This window comes from Gastrolobium bilobum, unplaced genomic scaffold, assembly GCF_033153095.1.
Source record: "Gastrolobium bilobum isolate Gb01-03AN ecotype WA unplaced genomic scaffold, APGP_CSIRO_Gbil_v1 utg4377, whole genome shotgun sequence".
NCBI classification, from domain to species: domain Eukaryota; kingdom Viridiplantae; phylum Streptophyta; class Magnoliopsida; order Fabales; family Fabaceae; genus Gastrolobium; species Gastrolobium bilobum.
The window spans coordinates 978,659-988,337 of NW_026895684.1; the positions used below are offsets into that span (position 1 = coordinate 978,659).

Consider the following 9,679-nt stretch of genomic DNA (forward strand, 5'->3'; position numbering starts at 1 on the left):
TTTTTTGCAATTACACTAATGTATGACCGGTCGTACACTGTGTGATTAATGTAAGACTAGTCCTACATAGTGTAATTTGTAAGAATTTGTAAACAAAAAAGTTTGTAAATATAACTTGTCTAATATATATATATATATATATATATATATATAAATTGTATCGTTAGTGGACATGATTCACTCAAGGAATCTCAATTTCCGTCAATGGTACGTGTAATTATTTGCTCAAAAGATATACCAAGAGAAAACACAGAATTTTTTGAAAATCTAATTCAAAATGAAGAGGATAGTCAGAAACGCTAAACCTATTTACAAATTGGATTGACTTACTCCACCAGATAATTTTATATTCTATACATATATAAAAGGTTTTAATGTTTCTAAATTGAATGTAGATAAGTTATTTATATTTGCTTCCAAAATAACGTCATTTTGGGTTAAAAAATTAAAATATAAAATAAAAAGACTATTATATCCCTGAAATAAATTATAATTACAAAAATACCTTAATTTTCGCCTCAAAACGACATCGTTTTGAGCTCACTGTAGATAAATTATCTACATTGATTGTAAAAAACGCGAACCCTATATAAAAATGTGTAAAATTTATATAGATTTATGTAAAAAAGGAAAAAGCAAATAAAAATATCGGATAAGATATTATTATTACCAAACAATGTTATTACGATATTTTAATTATTGATTTCTATCAATTAATGATTATTATTTATTGTGAATTAAAATTAATTAACGAGTTTGATTTGTGGAAATAGTAATCGTTGATTGGTGAAAATCAGTGATATTGTAGTGATATTAATAGTAACATTACTTGGTAATAATAATATTCTATCATTATCATATCTTAACCGTTAATTTCATTAATCAACAATTACCACATATATATAGAGGAGATAAAATGATCACGTAAAATATGATTTACCATTAATCCCTTACAAATATTCACAAGTACCCTTACTAATTACCTGGAAAACATTTAAAATTTGCGTGTCGGACACGTGTCCTACATGAACACGCTCGGATACGCTTGGACACGCGGTCAATATTTGAAGACACGTGGTCAATTCTCCGACACGTTTTTCTGGCATGCAGTCAACTTTTTTCGACACGCGGTTAACGCTCGGACACATTTTTTTTTTAATCTTAATTTTATTTTGTTAACTAAATATAAAAAAAATAATTTATAAATTAATTTTTTTCTATTATGAAATTTGACATGAAAAATTAACAAAGTACGAAAAATTATTTATATTTATATTTATGTTATAAAATTTAAATATTTGATCGATTATATGACTTATTATGGACTCTTATATGTATTAAATATAAATTATATTATATATATTAAAATTTTTATTTAATATCAAAACGTATCCCAACGTGTCAAAATATGACATTTCTTAAAATTAACACGTCGGCATATCGTGTCGTATCCCGTGTCCGTGCATAATAGCTAATTACTATTCCCGCGACCCGCCGCGCGCCGTTGCTATTTCTACCATTTACTTTGTTTCAGTTGACGTGCTATGGTTAATTTTGGAAATTCCATAGTCTCACCGTTTTATCCTAATTTCTCAGTCTGATGATTAAATTCTGAGGCAAGAGATAGGAAGAAAGAGGGAGTGGAAGTAACTCCTCTCTCAAAAAAGAGAATTGAGATTTGAGCATAACAACACAAATTTTGGTTATTTTTTCAACCTCTCATTTGTTTGATTCTCTTCTAACTTTGTATCTGTTTAATTAATGACGGATCACTTAGGGTCTTCTCCTCTAATCCCTCCTTCACCCATCACCGAGATCGACCTCGAAGCCGGTTCCACCGAACTAATTCAGTGCCGTATATGTCTTGAAACTGAAGGTAATTTTGCTTTCATCTTTTTTCTTTTTAATTACTTTTAATTCGTTTTCAGGTTAGGGCTTTCATCATCTGTTTTCAGTTAGGGCTACATCATTAGTGATTTTTAACTTGTACGCTTTCAATTTATTTCATTTTGTTTGACTATCTTTGAAGAACTTAAGTCATTTTATTTGAATTCGAGCTTAAAGCATTTCAATTGAGCTATTATGTACACCTGTTCTTAGTTCATAGTTCCCGCTTTAAATTCTTGGTTTTGTTTGTTGCAGTTATGTATTGACTGGCTGTAAATGTATGGGTTCTTCATTATTGAGCTTAAAATTTAAATGTAACATGATATATTCTATCAATTACCATCTACCTGTTTTATTTATTTATTTACTTTTTATTCCCCTCAGGTAGAGATTTCATAGCTCCTTGCAAGTGCAAAGGTACATCAAAATATGTACATCGAGAGTGTTTGGATCATTGGCGAGCAGTTAGGGTAAGGATGCTGTCTCCGTTTGAAGTTTTTGAATTTCAACATTGTGTTATACTATAGGCCATATCAAGAAATATTCCATGACCAGCGAGCATTGTGTAATAACTATGTGATGGATATGATTGCTAATTAAGGGTGGCAACTTGTAACTTTATTTGTAACACTGACTGAAGGCTGTTTTGGTGGTCCTTATACTTTTTTTGTTCTGCTGATCAATTAAGCAATGTGCATGTTCCATTATCTTTGATCCTGTAAAGTAAAGGGTAGGAGTCTAAAGATTCTAAACACAGACTTACAGAGGAATGGTGTTGATGCTTCCCCTTATATTATTTCCCTGTCCTCTGTCTGTTTCTTCCCACTTTCAATGATAATTTTTTTTACTTGTTCACTTGATTTATTTTAGGTGGTTTATGTTCATAAATTTGGTTTAATCCTTGTGGCTTGTAATGCATATTTCCTCTCCTGCTGCGTACATATATTTGATATTTTGCTTGTTAGCTGTCTTGAGTGTGCTTGTCCTTGTTATTCTATATGTATGTATTCATTTTAATTTAACGGGTATACTGGAACTTCTTTCATGATATTTACTGTGTCCAATACTTATTTTTAAATGACTTTTTCCTTTACCTAATGATAAATAGAAGCATAGAGTTGTATACTATACGAGCTAATTTCCCCTAGGAAAAAGATCCTCTAAAATTCAGGGTGCCCCTTATTAGAGAATAAAGTGTGAGTGGATAATTGTTGACAGAAAATCACCCATATGTACAAGCATATCGATAACAATCTATGGATGTATAGTATACAAGCACTTGCTTCCTGAATTTTATTGCTAATATTTCTACATGCTGAAAAGTACTCTTTACAGTGGTTGACCTAATAAATTAATCTAAATTACTGAATATTCTGCAGGAAGGGTTTGCATTTGCTCACTGCACTACCTGCAAGGCTCCATATCATTTGCGTGTTCATGGTGCTGTTGATAGGAAATGGCGTACCTTGAAATTTCGGTTTTTTGTCACCCGAGACATTTTGTTTATATTCCTGGCTGTACAGCTTGTAGGTTAATTGTTTCCATTCTCCTAGCCATGTAAAAGCTTATCCATTTGTAATTTGTTAATTGCATATAGATGTTCTGATTCTACTTGGCAACACCTTGTTTCGTTTGTCTGCAGGTCATTGCTTCACTGGCTTATTTGGTTTATCTAGTAGATGGTTACCAACAGTATTGGCTTCGTCTTGTTTGGAGTTTTGATAGTGAGCTGAGCTTTTACTACATATGTGGTAAACTACTATGAACTCGTGCAGTAATCAACAAAATGCTTATACCAAGTATTACTATTCTTTTTTTTTTTGGGGGGGGGGGGGGGGGGGGTGGGAGGGAGGGTTGTTAAATTCTGGTATTGTTTTATATCTTTAGGTCACAGTTTGCTTTATCTATACATAAGATGATTCTGGTTTTGCTGTTGATTTCATTTTGGTATTGTCAAATGTAGGAGCGCTGTTGTTTTTTGTGTTGCTTGGCCTGTCTGGGTGCTTCATTACTTTTTATGATCGAAGAGTTCGCAATGATTTGGCTCAGCCTTGTCGTGAAATATGTCTCTGTTGCTGTCAACCTGGGTAGTAAATCTGCTTTTATATATTCATGAGCCTTTGACATTGTTAAAACACATAATTATTCTCTTAGCATCTGCATGAAGCATCATATGTTTTATTTTGATTTTGTTAATACATTTTATGGTTCCGGAAACAATGCTTGGAGAGTAATATATGACATTTAATTTGCCCTATATTGGAGACCCTTCCTTGCACTTAAGAAGGAATACTTATGAAATTCATATTTTCAAAATACTTATTAATGCAGTTCTTAAGTTATACATCCTTGGACTTACTAAATATAGAAAGTATGGTGTTGCGTTATATTTGAAGTATTTTACTGCAGCAGCTGGTTGATGTTGGTTTTGTTTTGTTTGCTGTCACTGCAGAGTTTGTGCGGACTGTCATTTGCCAGGTACTCTTTGTATGTGGACTGATTGCACCGCATGCTTTGAGAGCTGTGGAACCATGGCAACTGAATGTGGTGGTTGCATGGGAGGTGCTGGGGAAGCAGGGCTACCATTGTTATTCATACTGGCTTTGATTTTTCTGGGACTCTTTACTGTAATTGGCATATTTTACAGTGTATTAGTGGCTACCATGGTTGGACAGCGGATATGGCAGCGTCATTATCACATACTTGCAAAAAGGATGCTAACCAAGGTGCATCTGCTTTACTTTCTTGTGTTTTATGTATTTGGTACACTGCAATGAACAGTCTATTGTTGATGACAGCTGCTAAGTCAACCTAAATACCATACTGATCTGTGCAATTAGGCCATTTAGCCATTGAATGGTTTATCGTAGGAACTTATCTAGAAATTGATACGAGATGCAATGAGAGGCTTTTCTAAAATCCAAGAAAACATATATTTGCAAATATTTTTATTATTATGGGAGGAATAGCCAATAATCTCAACCTGATTCTTTCTTCTTTTTTAGTTGACTAATTTAGACTGTCTAGCATAATCAAAGGATTATTTTCTGATGGTTCATGACAAATTAAATGTATTTTGGTGACTGGCGAACCTGAAGCATTTTTATGTTGCTTTTTTGCTAAACTTCATAATCTTAAGATTTAATAAGTGATCAACTGGTCGGGGCATCTTTTTGCCTCCATTATGCAATGGTAATGTAAATTTGGCACAGAAACCAATGGCATTGAGAAAACTATTCAAACCCCTTGTCACTCCTCCATTTATAGGGGCTTTTAATGTTGATAGTCACATGTGTGAAGTTGACTGCATGTTTGATGGGCTCTTAAAATGTGCTCTTAAATATTAAAATAGTATATTGAATTCCTGATTATGAAACTGTTTTGCTTCTTATCGTAGGAGTATGTCGTTGAGGACATCGATGGAGAGTTAACAGGGTCTGATTGGTCTCCTCCATCTCTCCCACCCGAGCATGTTCAGCAGCTGAAAACATTGGGCCTCCTATGAGTTTGAAGGAGTCAATCTACCTGCTGAGGAGAATGACAGTAGAGGTAACACTGGCACCGTGTTTGGTAGTTTGGTCCTTGTCAGGACTCAGGGAGATATGCTATTAGTTGATAATTTCTGAGCCACTCAACTCAATTAGTTTAGATATAATTGTGCTGCTATATGGAAAATTGTTCTGTCTACAAATGTAAAGAAATGGAAGAGAAATCTTTGAATATATCTAATTACAGGTATATTGTCCCCAACCTTGATATATTTAATATTTCTGCTCCGCTAGTCTTATTTTCTTAGCTGCGTGTCTCTTCAGTACGTTTTGAAACTCCACTCACTAATCATGGGACCTGCCATTGCTTCTCTAGCTATTGCTCGATGGTGTTGGTCAAATGTCTTCAATGGGAGTGCGATGAAGGCATTGAACATTTTTCGTTTAACATATTTTCTATCAATAAAATTGAATAATCACAACTAGCTAGGGATATGGTTGACTCAATTGATTGGATGAGGTTTAAGGCATAGCACTTACGCTTCCATTAGTTACCATATTTCCATTTTTTCCCTTTTTTAAAGTATATCATTTTAATGTTTTTTAAAACTAAACCCAAACAACATTTTCATACGTATTTGGTTTGTTATTCATTTTTTAAGAACAAACATTTTTAGAAATACTTTAGAAACAGTGAGAGGTTTCAAAGACGAAGTTGTAAAATTATTTCAAATATCAAGATTTGGCCATTTTTACTGTAATATTGTACGCTCAGCGGCCTACTATCGCAATTTTTTGTTTTTTGTAGGTATAGATTATAATTTATAGGAATGATCCGATTATAATTTTTTGCAAATTATGTTATGTACTTCTGGAAGTACATAGTGTAATTGAGTGTACTTCTAGGAGTACATAGTGTAGTTTGTAAACGAAAGGTTTATAAATATAACTTTTCCTTATAATTTATTATTAGTAATGTTAGTTTTAGAAACTTCATATGTGGAGAGGTCATTGTAAGGGAAAAAAATTGTACAGTAAATGAAAAATATTTTAAGATAAATTTATAATATATTCTTAAAGAGTAAAGGTAATATTAAGAGAAATTTTATTTTTGATAATAATTGGATAGAGAAAGGGATGTAATATTAGAATAGAGAATTGGAAGTAGCTTATGTCAAGGGAATAAGAAACTTGAAGTATGGAGGAACACGGACCAAAATGTTACTCTTCACCAATTTTTTTACCTAAATGCCACACGAATAGAGCTGTCAAAAAGGGCTCAAGTCCTAGGGCCAACCCATCAAGCCCTAGGGCCAGCCCTATAAAATTTTAGCCCTCTATATAATGGGGCCATTTTAAGCCCATCTTTTTAAAGCCCTCTCATTATAGAGTTAGGTTGGGGCTGCCCACGGGCTACAATATTCAACCCAATTTACAACGAAAAAAATTTCATAAAAATTTTTGACGAAAAAAAGAATTCCTTCAAAAATTTTGACGGAATATTTTCCTTACAAAATCTTCGATGAAAATGAGACCCAATGAAAATTACAACGAAAATATTTTTTTCAAAATTTTTGAGGGAAATGTATATGTGAAACTTTCGACGGAATTTAGATTTCGTAAAGATTTTTGACAAAATATTTTTTTCGTTGAAATTTCTTACAGAAATATTTTCGTCAAAGTTTTTTACAGAAATAATTTTCGTGGAAAATTTTTAACGAAAATGTGTGTTCCGTTTAAAATTTTGATAGAAATATTTTTTATCGAAAATTTTGTCAGAAATATTTTTCGTCAAAATTTTTTGACGGAAATGTGTTGCGTCAAAAAAATTTTCATCAAAAATTTTGACAGAAATTTTTTCGTCAAAAAATTCAGCAAAAACTTTTTTCGTCAAGAATTTTGACGGAAATTTTTTCGTCAAGAATTTCGACGGAATTTTTTTCGTCAAAAATTTTGACGGAAATTTTTTCTTCAAAAATTTCAACGGAAATTTTTTCGTCAAAAACTTTTACGGAATTTAGATTCTGTAAAGAATTTTGACGAATTTTTTTTTTCGTCAATTTTTTTACAGAAACGTTTTCTGTCAAAACTTTTTACGAAAAAATTCCTATGCAATAATTTTTTAAAAAAGTGACAATTTTCTAAAAACTATTTATTTTTATTTTTTCTAATAATTTCTACGCATTATTTTATTATAAATATTTTTTTAAAAAAAATACATATTATTTTTTTAGAAGGCCCACGGGCTGGCCCTAACCCATAGGACTTTGGCCCGTGTGGATCTATATCATTGTGGGCTTTTTGGCCCTAACCCACTTGGGCTAGGGCTAAATGGGCCGGGCTGGTCCGTTTTAACAGCTCTACACACGAACATTGTTATTTTTCAATATGCCGTGGGAGCGAGTTCGCTATCCTGTGTAGCGAACTCGGTTTGCTGACGTGTCACATTTTTAATGGATAACAAGTATCAAATTTTAAAAAAAAAATAAAAAAAAAAATGAAAGTCGCCTACCATGTAGGCGAACTTGGTTAAAATCAAGTTGGTGTCCACTAAAAACGTGACACGTCAGCAAACCGAATTCGTTACACCGGATAGCGAACTTGCCCCGTGACAGATTGAGAAATAACACTGTTCACGTGGTATTTAGATAAAAAAATTGATGAACAGTGACATTTTGGTCACTGTTACAAGTACGGAAGGGAAAGGACAAAGGACAACTAGACGGTGCTTTGACGTCAGAAATTAGAAATTGGGTTGGAAAGAGACTTGGGCATGTGCATGTTGGGGCAGTATTGGAACGGTGAGCAAGCAATGACTGTGAGTGTGTAAAGAACATTACATAGCCCCTTGCCCTCTTTTGAGCTTTTCATAATGTTCCCCATTCAATGGGCGCCCCCACTAAGCTGAATAATATATGCGTACATAACATAAAATTATTTTCCTACTCACACAAATTTTATATGGGACCTACTTTAAATTTTTTCTCTTTTTTCTATTCACTCTCCTCTCTCTTCCTTTTGTGAGAGTAGGAAGTTTGTTTTTATGTTATGTTACATAACAAAAACATTTCCCATATATATATATATATATATATATATATATATATATATAGGGATAAGATCAATTTACACCGGTGTAAGGATAATAAATCTTACACCAAATCTTAACTGTTGATTTCCGTGCAATCAATAATTAAGATTTGGTGTAAAAATTATTATTATTACACAGTGTAAAATGATCTTGCCCCTTATATATATATATATATATATATATATATATATTCAGAAAACAAGGTGCCCCCACTCACAAAACAAACAAACAAAATCCACCGGCAGCAACAATTTCACAATTCCGCTTCACCCTCAATCTTATCCAAAACTGTTGACAATCAATTTGGAAATGTCCCTTCCTATAAATTTGCTTTTGCTTTTGTCAAGGATAAGGTAAGAAGCAAGAGCAAAACTTCAAGCACAACAAATTACACACAATTTTATCTCATTTCGCAATATCCCCTTATTTCATATCAAAGTAAGAGAGATCCGAGGATGTCTGACATTGCTATGTTGGTGGCGGAAGAGTACGAGAGGAGGGTCAAGAGTTTAAGAAAGACTGGTGGTGGTGGTGGTGGTGAAGTAACTTGGGAAATTGACATGGTTTCTTGTGCTTCTTTTTTGGCTTCGAGGCTGAAGGAGCAGAAGAACAAGCTTGTCCAATGGGTTTTGGAACCCAAAACCCAAATTGCTATTGCTGCTTCTAACAGCTTCTTCTCTGCTTAAACAAGTTATTAATTTTTCTGTTCATATGGTTCGTGATTGCAAAAGATCGTGCTTGATTGTTATTTATTCAGTCTTCTAATTTTCCTGAAATCATGTACATAGCTATGTTTCGAAGTCGATATTAAAAGGAAATTATTGTGTTTAGAGAGAGTTTCTCCGACAATTTTTTCTTCTAATTTTTTTTTTTCTCCCTATTTCTTTAGAAGTAAGAACATGTGAAAATTAAAACCTACATTTCATCTCTGTGATTGCACCTTAAAAAAAATGCCACATGGGTACAACAAAAGGTTCATTCGGGTTAAACAGAAATTGAGTGGGGCTGAATTTAGTTCTGATCAATAATATATTGGCCCAACCCAGTATCATGCGAGCTACATTTTTTTTTTCTTTCAAAATTCGAAATTATGAACACAAAAAACATAAAAATAATCACCATGGAAGAGTTTTTTTGCCAAATGTTAGAACATAACTTGCAAGAAAGAAATCAAAAGATTGAATCATACGACAATTATAACTTATTAGTAATT

The 9,679-nt window shown here is 32.9% G+C and overlaps 2 protein-coding genes across 2 annotated transcripts; both read left to right on the forward strand.

The window, feature by feature from the left end:
* Positions 1 to 1,586: 1,586 nt before the first annotated feature.
* LOC133290680 (uncharacterized) lies at positions 1,587 to 5,630 on the forward strand. The gene is made up of 7 exons (XM_061488812.1): positions 1,587 to 1,876; positions 2,272 to 2,357; positions 3,267 to 3,413; positions 3,530 to 3,638; positions 3,851 to 3,974; positions 4,340 to 4,613; positions 5,285 to 5,630. Exons 1-7 carry the CDS (start codon positions 1,762 to 1,764, stop codon positions 5,390 to 5,392), a joined length of 963 nt encoding a protein of 320 aa, XP_061344796.1. The 5' UTR covers positions 1,587 to 1,761; the 3' UTR covers positions 5,393 to 5,630.
* A 3,206-nt stretch (positions 5,631 to 8,836) lies between these two features.
* Positions 8,837 to 9,267, forward strand: LOC133291379 (uncharacterized). Its single transcript, XM_061489641.1, has one exon. The coding sequence runs from the start codon at positions 8,922 to 8,924 to the stop codon at positions 9,150 to 9,152; it is 231 nt and encodes a 76-aa protein (XP_061345625.1). The 5' UTR covers positions 8,837 to 8,921; the 3' UTR covers positions 9,153 to 9,267.
* Positions 9,268 to 9,679: the final 412 nt, after the last annotated feature.

Bases quoted from the DNA above. Each gene is read 5' to 3' on its own strand.
- LOC133291379 (XM_061489641.1), top strand. From the start codon at position 8,922: ATGTCTGACATTGCTATGTTGGTGGCGGAAGAGTACGAGAGGAGGGTC.
- LOC133290680 (XM_061488812.1), top strand. From the start codon at position 1,762: ATGACGGATCACTTAGGGTCTTCTCCTCTAATCCCTCCTTCACCCATC. The intron at 3,414-3,529 runs GTAGGTTAATTG...GTTTGTCTGCAG, and splicing joins TATTCCTGGCTGTACAGCTT to GTCATTGCTTCACTGGCTTA. The intron at 3,975-4,339 runs GTAGTAAATCTG...CTGTCACTGCAG, and splicing joins CTCTGTTGCTGTCAACCTGG to AGTTTGTGCGGACTGTCATT.